At 42.1% G+C, this 21783-nt stretch overlaps 1 protein-coding gene across 1 annotated transcript in view; it reads right to left on the bottom strand.

The window, feature by feature from the left end:
- LOC126262711 (ral guanine nucleotide dissociation stimulator-like 1) overlaps nt 1-21783 on the bottom strand; it is a 394400-nt gene that overhangs the window by 94969 nt on the left and 277648 nt on the right. The window contains exon 2 of the mRNA XM_049959494.1: nt 236-340. Within this exon, the coding sequence (XP_049815451.1) occupies nt 236-340 (105 nt within the window). The remainder of the gene's footprint in view (nt 1-235; nt 341-21783) is intronic.

Below are 21783 nucleotides of genomic sequence, written 5' to 3'. Positions count from 1 at the left end.
CGGACTGAAGACCGCGACACACGGAGTCTATGCCTCGATGTGTCATCTCTATAATCAGAACTCAAGGGGCTGCTGCTATCTGCTGCGTAGGTGCGTCTAATTCATTTGCTCAATGATGTATGAGACAAACATTTAACTGCACAGTGTCATGGACAAAACAGTTTGCTTTTTTTAAAGTAATCGATCACTGCTGCGTTTCATAACTGCAGGAAGATGGAGAACTGCAAATACTCACGGAAGAGACGCTTCGCGTCGGGCGGTGGTACCGCACCTTCTTGAGGTAGACGGTGTAAAGAGCACCCTCCACGCGCTCCTCGCCCCACAGTCTCCAGGTCGGCTGCTGTAACACACACAAAACACACGCGCAGTTAGCTCTGCACGTATCCCCGTAGAACATGGGGAAAACTCGTACAATACAAAATTGGAAACAAAGACATGTACATCGTGCAAACGAAAAGCGTTGTCGCCGCAAGATACCAGATAAAGGACAACAGTATACGCCTGATCAGCTTTCTTATCCTTAGCTTTTGTTTGTCCTTGCTGTACCTGAAACTACTTGGAACACCCAGTTGATGTAGTGAACCGTGGTTTCCTTCAGTTCCGTGACTTATTAATTCAATAACGACTACTAAGGACCAGGTTAAGTAACAATTATGTATCAATGAAATCCTCTTCCTAGCCCATAGTCTTTGCAGTTTCATGTTCTATAGAATTTGTTGCCACTTTGCGAATGAGACATTTTCTCTCAAACGCAATTTGTGGTAATGTTGCCTGGAGGCGAAGCGCATTTTACCGAGCGAGTTGGCGCAGTGTTGAACACACTGGACTCGCATTCGGGAGGACGTCGGTTCAAACCCGAGTCGGGCCATCCTGATTTAGGTTTAGCTCGATTTCCCTAAATCGCTCGAGGCAAATGTCAGGATGGTTTCTTTGAAAGAACACGGCTGATTTCCTTCTCCTTCCTCGACACCAACGGAGCTTGTGCTCCGCCTCTAACGACCTCGATGTCAACGGGAGGATAAACCCAATCTTTTCTTTCTTCTTCCTTCCTTGCGAAGCGTTTATAGATGGACATTACTTTCCCCCTCTGCAAATACATACAGTCGTCTTACGAGTTCTCATAACTATTTTAAGAATGTCAGCGTATTTTTCACGTGCCGATAGTCGATATACAGAACTCGCAGAGACTCCACTTTCCAACATCCTCGCGAGATACTGTTTTTCTTATACTGCGCGACAGAAATGTGTTCGAAATTGCCCGAGGACTGCGCTAAGAAGCAATTTCATTTTCGCGCGTGACCCGACCCTCTTCTCGCACACTCCTCTCAACTGTTTGCCCGTCGTATTAAAAAGAACCAGGAAACACTATTATCCAAGGCGTGCTTTATCAATTTTCATCTGTTTCACGCAATTATACAGTTACGAGAACAAACTGGATTATTTCTGTATACTCCCGATCTCATTGTCACTGATAGAACGAAACTACGTTATCTGTAATATCTTCACTTTCGAAACAAAATATTTTACGGATTTCTGTGAAAATACAGACTACGTCGATTAATAAAAATAATTTTGGGAACACCCTCTTCCAAATAAAAGCAAAACAAAGTTTGCACTTTTTTCCGCTAATGGCACTCGCGTGTGCGTTTTGAGTTGCGGAATTCATCTTTTCAACAATGGATGGTAATAGTGCAGTATTTGCTTATAACCTGTTTTTATGGAATATTTACATTTCAAAAGTAAATTACTGATGAAATCTCTAGCGTTCCACGTCTGGCGGTGCGATGTATTGCAGAATGATTATTGCGAAAAAGAAATAAATACTGTGGTGTCACCGCCAGACACCACACTTGCTAGGTGGTAGCTTAAATCGGCCGCGGTCCATTAGTACATGTCGGACCCGCGTGTCGCCACTGTGTGATCGCAGACCGAGCGCCACCACACGGCAGGTCTCGAGAGACGTACGAGAACTCGCCCCAGTTGTACGACGACGTTGCTAGCGACTATACTGACGAAGCCTTTGCTCTCATTTGCCGAGAGACAGAATAGCCTTCAGCTAAGTTAATGGCTACGACTTAGCAAGGCGCCAATTGTATCAGTGCATGTATCTTACGAGTCTCATTTGTATAGTCAAGAGAGATGTACCAAAGGAAGCATTAAAAGTTAAGTATATTCCAAAGATACGTATTTTCTTTATAGTATTCAATACGTATCCTGTTCCAGACTTGACGCCAGTCGGCGTGTGTGTACGCGTGCCTTTCGGCTTCCTCCTCAGTGTGGCGTGACTAGCTTGTTACGCCACAACAAATACTATTAATCGCAGAGAGTCTGAACTAACATATGTCACGAAAAACAGCGAAGTCTCACCCATCGCTCATTAAAAGCTGGTTAACCTCGTGTTTTGCTTATCTCATATGATACGTCTTAAAGGACCTGAGCCCTATGGGTACTTAATTTATTATTTCTACCTATGATACAATATTTGGATTCCTTTCTACGCCGCTATTAGCGAAAGCAGTGGTTTGCTGTGCTTCTTATTTGCCCTATAAACTAGAATGTTAATTCAGATAGCCTAGCTTTGAAAATTCATTTTTCTTTTTTCCGTTTAATTAGTCTAATTTCCGACCTTTTTCCTTCAAATTTCCGTTTTTGCTTTCTTGGGCTATAACTCTATAGTTCTTCAAGAAATGCGCAAGCAATGTAGGACATCAAAAAGAGATTTCCGATAGTTTGTTGAACAAGTATTTCGTGGATTCACGTTAACAACAGATCAATAAAAAACCAAGTGTTGCTGCAAGCAAACACCGGGCACGATACCAGTTTAAGGAAACAAAATTTGCAAGGAGTGCTGTGGTGTGGAGCTAAGAGATTTCATAGATTAATTGTGGCACGATAAGCACAAGATACAAGATATTCTTCATAGTGGGATCAGAGGCCTGTCATTTATCTGTACAATAGCGGATACTCCATGTTAATTTTAAGAGATAAAACAGATTTCTTTTAATGCTTTCATCGTACTCAGCAGATACTAACGACTGATTTCAGTACGACGTACAATATCGTGCCTATTGGTCGACACCACCCGGCTCAATACCCGAGAAATATTCAAAACGTAGTTGAAACGTGAACTTTTCGGTCAAGTCCCCATCTATGTGGACTTACATGTTATCAGGGCATGCGTTAACAATTAATACACTATTATTTGACAAAGTTGCACGTTACAGTTTATTGTACACTCGTATTTGTAAAGGCGGGCATCCTACGTGTCGTCATCACATTCAGATTCAATAATGAAGTCGTCTATGCAGCGAGCTACAAACGAAACACCCTCAGATCATCTCGTAAACCTTGACAAAACTGTACAATTCTTTAGCGTTATCAACGGGAGCGCTATTCACTTTGATTGTGAGATGACTCCTTACAGTTGAGATCAGGCGACCCTGGAAATATTCGTTCGTACGAAATCGTAGATCTCCGAAAGTTCTTCACAAAATTATTTCAAATATTTACACAACGTTGCATTTGAATACGAGCATATTTTTATATACTTTCTGGAGCGCCACATATAATACATAAAATGTGTCACATACATTCTAAGGAAAAAAAAACGACGCACCACGAAGGAGTTGCGCAAATTGGTCACAAATCGATGGCGGCCGATGGATGAATGTGTGGCGCAGCATCGCAGTTTCATTGCGCAGATGGTAAGTATAGGAAACAGTGGACATGCCGATACAAGGGCATGAAGTCGCTGGAAATTCATTGTGAGTACTCAGTTGGAAAGTAACTAGGTCTCGCAGACAAACGCATGAACAATGTATGCAGATGACAGCACCTCAGACGGGACGTGTATTTGAGCTGAAAGCCGCTGCTTGGAGTAATCATCGACCGCTCGATATCTGAATAGAAGCGACGCTACTATTCGCCGATGTTGGCGGGAATGGGTGAACCATCGCCGAACACTGCGTCAAAAGGAAGCGGTCGACCTAGATAGAAGATAGAACGTGAGGACAGAGCAATTGTCAAACAGGCGCTCACAGCCCCGGATTCATCGTTATCATCGATCCGACGTGCGAATGGTATCTGAGTGACCATAAGAACCTTTAATTGGCCACTAACAGGGAGCTGAGCTCAGGGCGTCCATTGCACCGACTACCAATGACTCTGTACACCAACAAGCCCGTTTGTAGTGGTTTCGGTCACATTCGGACTGGAGTCTAATTGACTGGAGTAGAACTGTCTTCAGCGACGAGTCTCGCTTGGGACTGAGCTCCGATGATGAGCGAAGACGTTTGTGGAGACAGCGGTGGGATACCAATCTGTCTGTTGCCCTCTGTATGGCCCAGTAACCAGGAACATGGTCAAGGGTGCCATTTCATTTTATACCAGGACCACTTACGTTGTCATCCGATAATGTACGCCCCGTTTTGTTGTCCTTCATGCAAGCCGAGTTGGGTTTACATTTCAGTAAGATAATGCCCGCCCGCACAAACCGGAAGTTTCTACTGCTAGTCTTCGCGCTCGCCAAATCCTGTCTTGGCCAGCAAGCTTGTCAGATCCCTTCCCAACTGAGAAAGTTTGACGCATTATGGACAGGGCCATCCAATCTACTGGGGATTTTTACGATCTAAGGCTCCGGCTACATGGAATTTTGAAGGATACCCACTCAGGAAGACACAAAAAACTATCAGTCAATGCCAAGCCGAATAACTTGCATAGGGGCTAGAGATGGACCAACCCGTTACTGACTTGCTCAATTTGTGAATCTCTCTCTCTCTCTCTCTCTCTCTCTCTCTCTCTCTCTCTCTCTCTCTCTAATAAACCATCTGACTTTTCAGAACTTTTAATCATTTGTTTGTCTGTACCCATTGACCAATTTCCGTCCAATTCGGATAATTCATTCGTGGCGTGTCTTTCTTTCTGTCCTAAGAGTGTATAAAGGGAAACACTTTTGCCAAAAATTTCGAAAAGTTCTTGACCTGTTTACTTTAAATTTTTAGACAATACGCTAATGAATATGGACCGTATATTTTTAACCTCCTTTCCTCCCTCCGTCTATACATAAGGGGGCAGCAGAACGTGTGCTTTCTCGTTTCTTTCTTTCCCATTGGACCAGACTCAGCAACAGCAGCAAAGCGTGGCCGGTAACCGCTAGTAGAGGAATAAAGTTTGTTATGTAGGCGTGAATCCAGAGACGCTTTATTTACACGTCAGAGCTCATTTTCTACTTCTCTTCATAATCATATTAATTATGAGAAGGACACAGGAACAGAACTTGTAAGTAGGCTGTTTAGGTTTTTTTATTGGTAACGCCACCTCTGTATGAAAATCACTGGCTGTGCTGTGTGCAGTCTGTGGCTGCTTTGCATTGTTGTAATACTCGCCATTGTAGTGTTAGGCAGCTGGCTGTGAACAGCGCGTAGCGTTGCGCAGTTGGAGGTGAGCCGCCAGCAGTGGTGGATGTGGGGAGATGGCGGAGTTTTGAAATTTGTCATGAACTGCTATATTTATATATGATGATATCAAGGTAAATACATTGTTTGTTCTCTATTAATATTTTTCATTTGCTAACCATCCCTATCAGTAGTTAGTGCCTTCCATAGTTTGAATCTTTTATTTAGCTGGCAGTAGTGGCGCTTGCTGTATTGCAGTAGTGGGAGTAACGAAGATTTTTGTGAGGTAAGTGATTTAGTGATTTGTGAAAGGTATAGTTTAATGTTAGTCAGGGCCATTCTTTTGTAGGGAATTCTGAAAGTCAGATTGCGTTGCGCTAACAAAATATTGTGTGTCAGTATAAGCACAGTTATGTATAATTGTTCAAAAAAAGGGGACGTTTCAAACTCAGCAGTAGTACAGGAATCGTTTTATTACTCGAAATGTTCAAAACCCCATCTTGGTTAGGTTTGTTAGAATTTATAGCAAGTTGCAATTCGTAGGTTCACCACCAGTGTTCGTTGTTTCAATTAATCGGAGATAATGTTGACTGTGACGCGCTTCATTGCTTTACTAACAACAAGCACGTAGCATCAACTGTTTAGTGCCCACCACGGACTTAGTTTCCGGTAATCCTCTCCACTGGATGTGCACTCAAATGCGGAGTTGGCACATGCCCCTTTGCTGTACGGATTAGCAGATGGTAATAGTCGTCGCGCTCAGCGTTTATATTGGGAGAGATTTGAAGGACGACCGTGCCCTGTAGGAGCACGTTTGGGCTTAAATGGCGAACGAGTAGGATTACAAAGTTTCAGACGATTCAGACTGTATGGTTTAGTATTCTAATCTTAAGCAGATAAGCTGAAAACAACTTTTGGTATTTTCTTAAAAGAGACTGCGAGGAAGAAAACGAAACGGCGCTTTATGAAAGCACAGCAAAGCATCTTCTTTCTCGCAGTCTGTTTTATCAGAAAACCTGTACATTCTTTACTAAAAAAAGTGCGCCTGGAAGCTTACAGGAAGCAATGAGTAAAAATTTGAAGTAAGTCTGTCAAGAACTTTTCGACATTTATGACAAACACGTTGAACAATGATTTTTCTTTCTGTTGTGGTTAGCTAAATTGTGTTACGCTGTGTGTGTGAAGAACATTTCCTGAAATTTTGGCCATACCTCTGTCTTTCGTCCTATATGCATTCCACAGCCGCGAACCACGAGTAAAATTTTAGCCCTGATACGTGGGGACTTAAAAAAAAAAATTATATTTCAAACAGTTGTACCAACTAGCACAATATAGGAGTAATTCTCAACTGTCTCGTTGACGACTCGTTTGTGGATTTACGTTTACTTGAATATTTTGGTTTCATTACCATGTACTTTCACTCCGATCTTAATACACAGCGAAATCTGGCACACCTACATATGCCTACTGAATTTTTGCTAAACGATAAGAAATTTAGTGATGCCACGTGGCTGTTACTAAGCCTGATTCTAGTAAAAACTACAGCTCTGTAATTATCACGTACGTGCTTCACTCGTCTTTGACCGTGCTGAGAGTCTAGAATTATTTACGTCCTTGTTTCATGACAGCACTTGTTTTTTCTGCAAACACTGGTGTGAGAGCAGGAATACCGGAGTGGGTAGCGGGCAGCACGGCACTCGGTCAGTCACGGGCGGTGGCCGGGCGCCGCGCCCTCGCGCGCACGCATCCAGCCAGCTCCGATTACGCGACAAGCCGAGGTTTACACGAGAGAGCAGGCGCGCTAATTTGCTCTGCAAGCTGACCTCACGCATCGCGCCGCCACCTGCGCCGCTGCCAAGAAGACGAAAATGCACTCCTCTCTCTCTCTCTCTCTCTCTCTCTCTCTCTCTCTCTCGAGTTCCAAGTCGAATGTGCCGTTGCCAACGGGGATTCCCCGCCGCCGTTATTGAGTCTGCGTTTCATGTACGACCTAGGTAGCGTAGCGACTGTAGTATCTGACGAGCTTCTTAGGGCAGATCGCTCGTGTCCTCCGTTTAAGGAACCTTTCACCGATCATTAAGTAATTTACGAGCGCCGCAAAATACCGTTATCACAGGAGAGAGAATTCGAGTTCCGCTACTTTCATATGACCACATTTTCCTCACACGTTTCTACAGCAAATTACGAGGGACCTTAAATACCTAATCCAACACAATTTTTTCTGAAAGCATGTTGTTTTATTCAGTATTCTAATACTTCATATTATTTCCCACTGTTTTCGCTACAAAACTCTGTTTTTCAACATAATCTCCGTTCAGTGCAACGGCATTACACCACCTAATTTGGACTGTACGCCCGCATGGTGCCACTCCACTGATCGACATCGGAGCCAACGTCTTGCTGTATCAAGAAACTCCCAATCATTCACGTACTGCTTTCCGCAGAATGTGTCCTTCATTGGGCCAAACACGTGAGAGTCGGAAGGTGCAAGATCCGGGCTGGAGGGTGGATAAGGGAGAACAGTCCACTGGAGTTTTGAAGCTTCACTGGTGCAGAAATATGGACCCGCACTCTCAAGAAAAGGCTTACAGATAGTTCACTACAATACAATGCGCAGATCTGTCATATTTCCACACTTAATCAATCCCAAGTATTGCCGCTGCCACTAACATAAATCTTCTACACAACAGTCCCTCCATTGCGAAATTCTAGTGTATACTTTTTTGTTCAAATATGACTCTACTTCAGACTGCACCTACCCATAACACGGCTAGTAGTCAACTCTCATATCTGCAACGAAATCCTCGTACCAGTACCACACATAACATCGGAACCTGCCATGTCTGCTCATGACATAATTTTCATGACAACAAACTGTGAGAAATGCTAAACTTAGATACGGTTGTACATTAAATGACAACAGAAACATATGTGTTGCGTAATGGAAAAGCCAGAGTGGTTCTGGTATAGGAAAAGTAAAAGCTGCAACTGATCCCATTGTTCCACTAGAGGATAGGAATCGTTACTTCACATTACCTACAACCCCAGCTGAATCGAAAACAAAAACAAACAATCAGTAGTTTATGGGGAATAACGACATTAGCTACGAAAAATTCTGTCTCAAGCATGTTCCTGTCAATACCGTTAAAAATTCAATCATGCGTATCAGAGCAACGTCTTCTGGGCATAGCAGTCTAAATGATGAATTTTGTTATTAACCTACTACTGCCCACTATAACATATCTTCCATCACTCCTCAACCGCAAGTGTTTTCCTGAGACCTGGAAACAGGAAATTGTCAAGCCATTATCTAATAAGGTCGTTGCCACAGCAACTTCTGATTACAGTCTTCCGAAACCGTCCAAGGCCTTAGTTATACAATCCTCCATCAGTTAAAAAACTACTTAGGAATAAACAATCTATTACACGAACGCCGATCGTCGCAAACATCGCAGCACGACGTCTGCTTTAACAGATGACCCGAAGCTTGCCATAGATAGACAAAGAGGCGACTATGTTGTGTTTCTGTGGCAAAGGCTTTGAAACAGTCGACATAGACTTTTTTCTTGCTAAAGTGAGCGATCTAATTTTTTCCAAGTTCAATGGAATGGTTTCACTCGTACCTACCATCTCGTCAACAATGCCTCATTTCTGGCACTATGAGAAAAGCCAGAATTAGGCGTCCCCTAGGGTTCGATATTAGGGCCTTTACTCTTAATTTAACGTCAAAACTTAAACAAACGCTTATACTTCCAGTTGCTGATTACTGTGATGTTATCGTGCAAGGTCTTTTTCAGGAAAGCTTACGGCGCCTGAAACTGGTGATGAATACCTGCATGCAATGTATCCCTCCCTCTTTGTGTCAAAACTGATTAAGATGGTTCACATGGGTCTAAGCACTATGGGACTTAACATCTGATGTCATCAGTCCCCTAGACTTATAACTACTTAAACCCGACTAACCTAAGGAAATCACACACATCCACGCCCGAGCCAGGATTCGAACCTGCGACCGTAGCAGCAGCGCGGTCCGGACTGAAGCGCCTCTCCAGCTTCAAACGACAGCCATTGACGTATCTACTAAAGCAACGATTATGGCTGTGTCTTCGTCCTGTACAGTCGTTACTTCATTACATCCTTCTTTCCAACCAAAATTACATTTCCCAATTCTGGAAGGTAGTGTAGTCTATTTACATTTCTTTATGTGAGAACTCGGTATATTAAAGTACCGATAGCACTGCTAGCATTAACATTATTAGCTCTTAGTAAGCACTGTTCATTCACAGTGTCTTTACAAACATTAAAATAATTTTTATTCCATTAATATTATTTTATTACTATTTGTCATATTAAAATTGTCATTTCTTATGTAACTATGCTGTTGAAAAAACATAACAATGATGATAAAAAATATTGCCTGTTTGAAACCATGGTCCGATGTAAGATTCGGGCGTTCAGGGTCTCTCTTAGCATGTTTAATAAATAAATAAATAAATATAAGCTGAGATCAACATCTTTGACAAGTTAAATATGAGAGGGAGAAATTAGTGGCTAGCTGAAAGTTCTGAGACGGTCCATGACGCGTATTAGGTGTGGTCTGGCTAACAGCTCTAAATTGTCAAAAATTGCGCAATATATTACGCGTTCCAAAATATTTTGAGAAACTTTATGACATTCATTTAGAGTCAGTGAGGCCAATGAAATTTTCTCAGCGCTGAAAAAGCGCCTAATCACCTTTCGAACGAGAAGGTGGAATAATTATTTGCACTGTCGGGTGGATGTATTAAGTCAGCGTTCGTCAAAATAGGAAAAAAATCTTCGCTGATGTACGATTGTATAAGGTTTCAATCTTTCCTCGATGGCGGGTCATAACATACAGAAAGATATGGGAAACCGTGTTCAAATTAGGCCGTGTACTGTAACAGACAAACCGATAGTAGTGGCGGACAGGCTAGATAGCTCACTAGGACTTGATCAGATTCTTTATTCGTCTCCACTGCGTCCCCTACGAAGCCACTACGCTGTTACGCGGAATTGTGACGGGGTTATTTCTAATCAAGATTCAAACTGAACAATCTTTGAACACCTTATGCAGTAACATAGGGTTCCATTTACTTAACCGATAAAAGTTAGCAGTGACCCTAACACTATCAACGTTGTGAACTCGACGTCAATGTTTTTAGAAGTGCGAAGGTTGCGGCGAATGTACGACACAAGACACACGTAGCGAATTCTTTTAACTCCATAGGTGAGAAGTTGATTCCTGTGATCTTGATCCGAAAACTGGTTTGATGCAGCTCTCTGTCCCTGCCAACCTGTTCATCTTCACACAGCTGCTACGTATTAGGTTTTACTTCCTAGGATGTTGTCGATACACTGTCGCATGGTGTTTTATAGACCAAGATACTGATATCTCTTGCGGCTGCTCTCGTCTACACGATGCATACCGAGAGACTGAACAAGTTCCGTTTATTAAATTACCTTAAAATATTTTTTAGTATTGGAGGTATTTTTCATAGCTTTTTTCGTGTACATTACTGAGTTTCGATTCACTATTCGAAACAACCCAACTTCGAAAGAGGTTTCGATACTGGTTTTCCGATAAATCTAAGTGCTATCGCTTTTGAACGTGCAATTAGTCAAAACCCACATTTTACACAGTAAAGTGAATTAGAATGTTTTGTATGACGAGTCAGGACGTACGAAGGATCTTTTCTAGGGGATCGCAAACCATCTTAAGTTACTGGAATAAAAATGAAGAGCTTGGAGCGAGGAAATAATAGACAACGTACCTCGATACCCGCACGAGACAGGACGAAACAGAGTTCCGAGTTCCAGCAGTAGCACTTAATCGGCAATGAACCGGTGGAACCATTCTCAATACACCATAATTTTCCCCCAAATACCTGCTTTTGTTCCTGCACCACCATCCGAGGAAAGGAAAATGTGGATAATATTTACAAGAAGAAAGGAAAGGATCATATGGCATCTGTTGAGACATCAGGGAATAACTGCCATGGTACTAGTGGGGCTGTAAAGGGTAAAAACTGTAGAGGAAGACAGAGATTAGAACACAACCAGCAAATAACTGAGGACGCAGGTTGCAACTGCCACTCAGAGACGAAAGTTTAGGACAGGAGAGGAGAGGAACTTGTGGCGGGCAGCATCAAACCAGTCAGAAGACTGATGGGAAAAAAAAACTTTTCTGCAGAAATAAAATCTTTCATCCACATTTTCTAGCCGTCAGGTATGTCGAGTCTGAGCTCTTAGTAGTCCAGTACCTTAACCAGTTGCCACATTCATATTCAAGAGGAACAAGTTCCCTGATTTAGCTTCCCCCTGGTTCTACACTAATTACTTCAGGTGTATCAAGGTTTCTCTTGATTCCATCCTCCCCTAATCGTCTCTCATGTCTCAACATCTCAACACCAGGAGGTGCTGAATGCTACCAACTTCCTTCCTTATTTGAGACGAGGAAAGAGACTGGAGCATTATGAGAAGAATATTTCATTATGATTACACTGAAGTAATGGAAGTGGATTTACGTTAAGGTAATTGGTTTCAGATTTTGTATTTTATTGCGGCAGCTTGTAGTTAAGCATTCTTGGTTCAGACTTCCAGAGACTTGGGTACGGGGAAAGATAAACATCCATACATAATTTTCAAAAAATGGCTCTGAGAACTATGGGACTTAACTTCTGAGGTCATCAGTCCCCTAGAACTTAGAACTACTTAAACCTAACTAACCTAATGACATCACACACATACATGCCCGAGGCAGGATTCGAACCTGCGACCGTAGCGGTCGCGCAGTTCCACACTGTAGCGCCTAGAACCGCACGCCCACTCCGGCCGGCCATATTTTCAGTTTGAATTTGGGGCTAGAAATAATTATTTTACTATTTAATGACATTTTCACGAAATGGGTTTTCATAAAGATCTGATTTGATGTTAAAGACTACTTAAGTAATATAGAACTTTCCTAACCAGAAAACTAATTACATTTGATGTTATTTATCACAAGTCATTGTCCAAATCCAAAGTCCATACCAACATATAGGTTATCATTTTTACTAATGCATATTTGTTATGAACCAAGTATGCTTTGCCTTTTTTTTTTAATAAAAGAGAGCGCATTGAACCAGGCGCATCTGAGTGGTCAGTTGTAGCTCAGCAAATGCGAGGCGCTTTTAAGACAAAAGCAGTGTCACGGCGTTTTCATTGGGCAACAGGTAAGTTAAAAATTAAAAAATAAAAGAAGGGAACATTGAGTTTTTCCAGGGCCAATTTATCAGTTTAAAAGTTAAATGGTTCACAATATTGAGTTCAGACAGTACTCTTCAAATGCTCAAATGTGTGTGAATTCCTAAGGGACCAAACTGCTGAGGTCATCGGTCCCTAGACTTACACACTACTTGAATTAACTTAACGCTAAGAACAACACTCACACCCATGCCCGAGGGAGGACTCGAACCTCCGGCGGGAGGGGCTGCACGATTAGTGACATGGCGCCTCTAACCGCGCGGCCATTCCGTGAGGCCAGTGTTCTTGCCATTGCTAATGTTTAAAGAGACACAGAACCATACAGGTGAATTCAATTTACTTTAGCGACACATTCTCGCAGCGGATCCTTATTTTCAAGAGTTCCCGAATTCCTGTGTTGAAAGTTTACGTAAGCTTACAGATAGGTTACACTGCCAGCAAGCAATGCTATTAATGAATAACAACAGTCACTATTATTTTTATTAAGATAACTTTCAGCACTTGTGTAATGCTTTACCCAGTGCGCAGTCACTAACGTAAGTAGTGCCGCTGTACCCATTGAGGTACAATAAGGGGAAACATCACAGCAGACTTATGCTGCACGTTGTGTTCCTGCATGGCCCAGAATATTAGCAGACTACTATTTACGACTGCTTCTTTTCCTTAATTTCCGTCGTCTGCACGCAACAGTTGTTTTAAATAGCAGATATTGCATTGTTTTCGTGAACAGCACAGTATCAGGAAGGCATTTACAGACTTTTTCTGATCTTTAACGTATATTTGATGTAATAATATAGCGCATTTATTCCCGTTAATGAAACTTTGCTTATGTTACACGTTTCTATTAAACAGGAATTGATGTACGTAATGTGACAAGTCTGCTTTCGTAATCCAGCTATTTCCTTAATACGGACTGACAAAACTGATGTTCAGTCTATGACCCGTTCCCGAAAATGTCGAGAACATGTTTTGCTATGTTTGGTCGGTTTCCAAACTTTCCTTACGACAGCGTTCATCCAGAAAGCCTTTAGAGAGGGACTGATAGGAAACCTACAGTCGAATGACAGAAATAAAAGTACTACAGTAAAAGTAATCACTGCAACCGAAATTAATATACAGGGTGTTACAAAAAGGTACGGCCAATCTATCAGGAAACATTCCTCACACACAAAGAAAGAAAATATGTTATGTGGACATGTGTCCGGAAACGCTTACTTTCCATGTCAGAGCTCATTTTATTACTTCTCTTCAAATCACATTAATCATGGAATGGAAACACACAGCAACAGAACGTACCCGCGTGACTTCAAACACTTTGTTACAGGAAATGTTCAAAATGTCCTCCGTTAGCGAGGATACATACATCCACCCTCCGTCGCATGGAATCCCTGATGCGCTGATGCAGCCCTGGAGAATGGCGTATTGTATCACAGCCGTCCACAATACGAGCACGGAGAGTCTCTACATTTGGTACCGGGGTCGCGTAGACGAGAGCTTTCAAATGCCCCAATAAATGAAAGTCAAGAGGGTTGAGGTCAGGAGAGCGTGGAGGCCATGGAATTGGTCCGCCTCTACCAATCCATCGGTCACCGAATCTGTTGTTGAGAAGCGTACGAACACTTCGACTGAAATGTGCAGGAGCTCCATCGTGCATGAACCACATGTTGTGTCGTACTTGTAAAGGCACATGTTCTAGCAGCACAGGTAGAGTATCCCGTATGAAATCATGATAACGTGCTCCATTAAGCGTATGTGGAAGAACAAACTAAAATGAGCTCTAACATGGAAATTAAGCGTTTCCGGACACATGTCCACAAAACATCTTTTCTTTATTTGTGTGTGAGGAATGTTTCCTGAAAGTTTGGCCGTACCTTTTTGTAACACCATGGATAATAATACAAGAAAATATCGCTTAAACAAGTTCAGTTACAAATGAAATGTGATTCCTTTACGCTTTAGACTATAATCATTTACACCCGTAAATGTCGCAAGCTATTTTTGATCAAAGCACTTCCACAGAAGCTAATGTTTGGACAGTTGACATGGCGGTAGTCAGCTTCAAGTTTGAGACGTCATGACAACTCCATACGTCTATGGTTGTTCCACACAGCTCCACTGTGGCACTCGGCAATAGCATTCCCCGCCCACCAAGCGACGCACAACAATGCCAACAGTGTCTTGTGTGACCATAACAGTCACAGCGCTCAAGGAAAAAGGGCTCATTTATATGAGCTTTTTATCGTTTTAAAATCTAGATTCTGTTTCTTAACATTAACGCCATTCAGCGACCTGCCTCAAAAAAATCTCAGTATAGGCAAGAAAAGCACGAGAGAGAGAGAGAAGACATGCCATTGCAGCCGAAAATATCTCCCCTTTTCCCATTCTACAATGACGGTATCATTTCAGTCCATAACAGGTACGAAATGATACGATTGTCGAAATGTATGGCATGTACTAAAAATAAAATACTTACTGAGTTGGTCTGGAACACCGTATAAAGGACACCCATAAGGTTAACCTTCAAAGAACAGTATTTTGCGTAACACATGTGTAGAACTCGCAAGTCTGAGCAGATCCTCTTCGACACTGGAAGGAGTTTGCGACGTCCTGTGGGTTGCTACCGATGAGACGCCTCTTAGCGCTGAGCCGATAACGGATGTCACACAAAGTGGCGCCAGTGCGCCGACTTCCGTGAATGGTTTGCGCGCACAACAAATGCCCATGGGCTGAGCACTCTTTTAAAGATCCACCGACGTTGAGGTCATTAGGGGCAGGACATAAGGTCTATTTTGACCAGTGTGTAACACGTACAGTCAGCAAACTGTTTCCTCAGACATCACACATGCCTCTACTAGTGGTTCAAGACGACGCCGGCAAGTGTCCACGAGATTCCGCAAAGATTTGTAATACACAGAATCACGTTCTTCGATGTAGTGTTCCAATTATTTCTCATGGGTGACATATTGAGGCATTAAAAATGGAAAAAGCCAGTGAGAACAGGTAAATAGCGGAGTACTGGAAATACGTGTAACCTCTTAGAAAAGTGCGGCCATTATGTTGTCACCAGAAATAGAGATTTATTACTTACATTACACGCGCTGCAGGCCGTGCCATTTCAGTCATCCCTTAAATAAACTACATACAACTTGCGAAACTTACATGGCCGCGCATCATTATCTAAGTTTAGTTAGTTTCATGTTCCGTTGATCATTTCCACGATAAATCGTCATGATCTGCAATGAGTCATTTTACATGCGAGTTGTCCCATCTACCACCCTTTACATATGACAATAACAGAAATTCAACACAATACGAATAGTCAAGGAGAATCTTTTCCAGTTTGTATTCAACTTTTACTTTGTTGTATGTCAGACATTTTCTGTCACTGGGTAGGTAATCGAAAATTTTTGTTGCAGCATTGTGTACCTTTTTGTTCTAAAGACGACATTAATGTGGAGTAATCAATGGTATTTTCTCTCCTGGTATTGTAATTATGTACATAATTGTCCTTTTTGAACTGCAGTGGATTACTTACAACAAAATTCATAAAGGAATAAATGTACTTGTAGTAATAGAATGCCAAAACTCCTTAACGAGATGTCTACAAGATGATAGTGTGTGAGTACCACATATTATCCTTACAGCATGTTTTTGAACGATGAACACCTTTTTTTCTTAAAGTTGTTACCCCAGAACATTATTCCATATGACCTTCGTGAATGAAAGTACGCAAAATATGTCAACTTATCCGTTTGTCTCTCCTCAAGATTTTCAATGATTCTACGTGCAGATATGACTGAAATAAATTGTTTTAGGAGATCCAAAATGTGCTTTTTCCAGTTTACATCCTCATCAATGTGGACACCTAAATGTTTTAACGCTTCTACCCCAAGTTATTACTTCCTCATCACGTGTTACACTTATCTAGATATGGAGAACTGAATATGTTGGGTCTTTTTAAAATTGAAAGTGACACCATTCGCTGAACACCAGTCAATAGTACTTTTACGAGCATTGTTTACCATTTCTTCTGTTGTTTTCTGTATGTTTGGTTTGATTACTATAACAATATCATCCGCAACTAATTCTGCTTGTTGTACATTAGACGCAAGATCGTTTACATATGTGAGGAACAACAGTGCACGTTAGATTGAGCCTTGGGAAACACTATACGTGATTTCTCCCCAGTCAGAAGCATCTCCCCTGATTACATTGGTTGAATTACTGAGGACAACTTGTGCATTCTTTTGGTTACATATTACATTATCCACTTGTTGGCAACACCACCAATCCCATAAAGCTTTAGTTGATGTAGGAGAATACGGTGATTCACACAAATGACTTAGATATGTCGCAGAACAACCGGCGCTATTTTGTTATCTAACACGTAAAATTTGGTGAACGAACATGTAAATGGCATTCGCTGTAAAGAAACTCTCCTGAAATCCAGAATGTGATTTTCTGAGGATATTAATGTTGGTCAGGTGAGATTTGATTCTAGAACACATCACTCTCTCAAAAATTTCGGAAAATAATGTCAGTAGTGAAACAGGTCGGTAGTTATATACATCCCCCCTATCACTTTTCTTAAGGAGTGGTTTAAAAACGGCGTATGTCAGTCTCCCTGGAGTAATGCATTCAGTTAGCGAACATCGAATCCAGTTTTTGAGAGAGAACATATAATTTTCTTAATTTCAGGAGGAGAATTTGGTAATACATTCGTATAACTGAATTTTATGGGAGTTGCTTTTCCAATATTTGTGATTTTTGTCTGTAACTGTTTCTGCCTATACTTTATTATATTTAAAAATGATTGTTAAATATGTTTGCTTCCTGTGACGTATCATTTGTAGCCTTCCGTTCAGTTCAATAGTGGAGTTATCCTGTTTTGTGGTTTGTTGTTCTGTCTCTCATTTCACTACATTCTATATAGCCGTAAGTCTGTTGTCGGAATTACTGTTTTCTCTCGTTATGTATATGTTCCTTTCCTTTTTAGTAACTTTTCTTAGTAACTGTAAGTTTTTGTAGTGTGCTGCCGCGCGGGATTAGCCGAGCGGTCCAAGGCGCTGCAGTCATAGACTGTGCGGCTGATCCCGGCGGAGGTTCGAGTCCTCCCTCGGGCATGGGTGTGAGTGTTTGTCCTTAGGATAATTTAGGTTAAATAGTGTGTAAGCTTAGGCACTGATGACCCTAGCAGTTAAGTCCTATAAGATTTCATACACATTTGAACATTTTTGTAGTGTGCTACTACTGCACCATCTCGTTCTTGTTAAGAGATTCATTTCCCTTTTCCCTCTACATTATACTTTAATCCCTCTAGTGGCCCACGGCTTTTTTTACATAACCTTTTTTAACGCCCTTTTTGATCAGCTTACGCGGAAAGTTACTTTAAAATAATGTTATGATTTTGTCACGAGTTAGATTAAGTTTGATGTTAGTATTTGATTCATTACAAATTTCATCCCAGGTCACCTCTTGTATCCTTAAAAATTTACAGCCCTTTTGTAAGGCACTGCCTCCTTGTAGAACATTAAGAACTTTTTCTGCTCCTGATACTGGAAAAACAGACTATCGCGGGAATTACTGACTGTTGAGATGAACCTAGTCGCCCATGGTTGTACGTCATGCTTTCGTACTCCTTTAATAAATACAATGCGACCGTCACGTTCAGACCTTATTTTAACTGCGCTTCATTAATCGGAGAAGATTTTTCTAACCACTTTTCCTGCAACAATGACAAATAGTACATAACAACGCTAGCAGCATGGCTGTTAGCTACGTACTTCAGCAATAGTAATTATCCTCGAAAACATAGTGACAAATGTAAACTATCGCTACTATAGAATTCGCTTGATGCACTACCTTTACACACCACCTGATGAAAGCCCTCCGGACACCTCTGCCGAATGGAGAATTGACCACTAGATGTCACCAGGGGCGCATCTACCAATATATAAGGAAGCAGGGAGTACTGGGTTGTCAGTCGAGAAGCAGCAGCAGAGCTGAGTGACTTGGCACGTGTCTAGTCATTGGATGTCACGTGTACAAGAAATCCTTCAGGGACGTTTCAGCCATGCTAAAGCTGCCCCAGTCGACCGCTGGTGTTGTGGTTGTGAAGTGGAAACGCGAAGCTACAACCACAGCCAAACCAAGGCCAGGCGGAGCTTATATACTGACGGACAGAGGTCGTCGACCATTATGGAGGGTGGTTGTAAAAAACATGAAATGAGTGGCAAGAATAGCTGGAGAGTTTCAAAATGCTACGAGCAATGTAACTAATACAATTACTCTTCGTAGCGAGTTACAAGGAAGTGGGTACGATGGTCGAACAGCTCCTCATAAGCGACATATTTCAGAAATCAGTGTGAAGTGACGCTCCAGGTGACGTGTAAAGCGACGCCACTGGGCAGTGGATGACTAGAAAAGAGTGATGTGCAATGAGGAATCGTGCTATACTCTACGCCAATCCAGTGGAAGGGTTTGGGTTCGAATGCCTGGAGGACACAACGAGCCACCGCATCTAAGGCCAAGGGTGAACTACGGAAGAGGTGATATTACGTTATGGGAGGTGTTTTGGTGGTTAGGGTTGTGAGTTAACGGGCGAATTGTGGCGCCCTGAAAATATTCGAAGTTTGGAGCTGGTGTGGCCGCACGGACCGCTCGGCGGGCGCGGGCCGGTCGGCACGCCGACCACGTGGTGCCGGACGTTGGCCGAAGCAAGAGGGGTCCAGACCGAGCGTGTAGCTGGGAATTCCGTGGTGACGCTGTGTCGATGAAAGAGACTTGTATGCCGAGAGTGCCAAAGATGGCGAACTTTGTGAAACCATCATGGCAGACATTTCACAGTTCGTATAGAAATTAATAGTAGCCAGATGAATCATGATACCTCAAAAAGAAACATGTACATTACTATTATTTGCACGACGAGTCTGATGGTGTAATCAGATTTTCAGTATCTTTATTAGTTTAAAGTTCAGTTATCTGACGGTAAATTATACAATTAACACCCAGCAACGAATTTCCAAAATCTAAACGCTTTATCCGATTTCGTCGATCGACGTGTCTTTAGAAAGCTATTAGTGTAAACCTAAATTGGTATGAATTACAGGCATGTAACTTCAATAGTACATGAGTTATTGGAAGCCAAAGTGGCATGATTACTATCGATCGCGTCAGGCCATAAGTACTCCAAAGTTACACGAAAAAACGGTAGCAGCATGCTTATAAATATATTTATTCATCTATATCTTTGTTTATATCCGATATATACTGTTCATGAAGAAATTGGTCAAATATTTCCTGTGTTTTAGAAAGCACAGAGACGTTCGGCTACTGGCCTACTTTTGCTTGCTGTTCCTTTGATGTATGTCTATTTAATTTCTTTGTGTATTTAATAATGTATGTTGGAGCGTGTTTATGGTCCAGCCATAGGAATATTTATTTAATTTCAAGTGATTTAAATGTAAATCCAGTATTTCGAAACCGTTTCATTATGTTTGTGAATGGGCGTTGGCTTGAAGACATGGCAGGAGCGCTCTAGCCGATCACAGCGCTTGTGTGAATCGGAAGACTAGATGGAAGTGGGAGAAGAGCATCGTTTTCCGAAGAGAGGACAGGGCAGTTCTGTACAGTGCGGCGCGAGGGACAGTCGCACCGGGCACGGGAAGTACTGGCCGTGACGCCGCGACGGCAAGACTTGGAGCAGTTTGCGCGTGGTAAGCGCGAGAAAGAAATATTTCGTAGTGCCGACTTGTGCTCTTGTGTGATTTCCGTGGCTTCGACAGTGAAGACATAGTATGCGTTTAGAAGTGAATATCTCGCGAGCTATGTTGTTGTTCGTAACTAATTACGTGCAGGAGGAATCTATTGTTTCCCTGTTATTCAACTTATATTTTATTTAATTGCTGGATCATCGACATCAATAAGTGTTTTGCAGAAATATACGGCATTCTCAAAAGTACCTCTGCTATCGTACTCATCATTTAAAGTCGTTAAAATAGTACCTGCAGATTTTATTTAATTGCAATCTTTCATTTATAAATTTCTACATTAAATTCGCAATTCCCGAGTGATAGGAACCTTTGATCATTAGATTCATGTGTATATTCATATTGTATGCTGTAGACTCAGCAGTATTTGGCTTGTAATGCGGCAACTACGTATCCGAGCCCCTAGACAACGAAACCAGCCAAAACTTTAGTGTTTCAACTTTGAGTTGAGGATACGTAGTTGAGGGCCAACACGCCATCACATTTCATTTCATTTTTATTATTTGAAACCCCGCAGAGTATGTCCCCCTTATTACTCTTAAGAAAACGCTAATGCGAATGGGTATGACTGCATTTTACAGCATTGTGCGATGCGTACAGCAGAAGAACGGTTGGGAGGCGAAGACTGTGTCAGCATGACAGTGCACCGTGTTGAAGCAGCATCTGCGAAGCAACTGTTCCATAAAGGAACTTCCCTGCCCTTCCCTGCCTTGCCCTGATTCCAGACCTCAACCCAATGGAAATCTTGTGAGACGAGTCAGAACGTCCACTTCGCTCAATACCATAGTGTCCAGCATCAGTATATTCCCTGGTTTCAGCTACTAAGGAAGAACGGGCTGCCGTTCCTCTAGGCATACGAACATGTCACTGAAAAAGTGTCCTCAGCAGAGATGAAGCCGTTATAAAGGCGAAGGATGGTCGCACCCCTTATTAAAGTCCACTAGTGCGTGTCTAAATACTTTTAATCAGATAGCGTGGAAGCATTGTGCCTTTTCCAGTCAGATATTTGCCTATCTTGCCGTTTAACCGGGTGCACCGTCATAATAGTAGTGATCATGTTGCTGGAGGGAATAAAAGAAAACAGGAAGAAGACAGGCGCGAAGATGGAGATCGCAGCCTACGCCGAAGGCAGGACTCAGAATTACGACTGTTCCTTACCGGACACTCACCTTAGCCAGCGAGCCTTTGCAGGATGAATCTGTAGTAGAATCCATATTTTAGGTAAAAAATAACGCGCTTTTTCTTGAGACGGCGACTAGTTGGCTTTCACTAACATCCCGCCTGTAAGCAGATGTATCAGCTTGTAATAAGCAATTTTGTGCCGACATACTGAAGCACAGATGCCTTAAGAGTTTGCT

This window comes from Schistocerca nitens, chromosome 6 (genome assembly GCF_023898315.1).
Source record: "Schistocerca nitens isolate TAMUIC-IGC-003100 chromosome 6, iqSchNite1.1, whole genome shotgun sequence".
Lineage (NCBI taxonomy): Eukaryota > Metazoa > Arthropoda > Insecta > Orthoptera > Acrididae > Schistocerca > Schistocerca nitens.
Note: the sequence above shows the minus strand (reverse complement) of the source record. Positions and strands in the feature narration are given on the sequence as shown.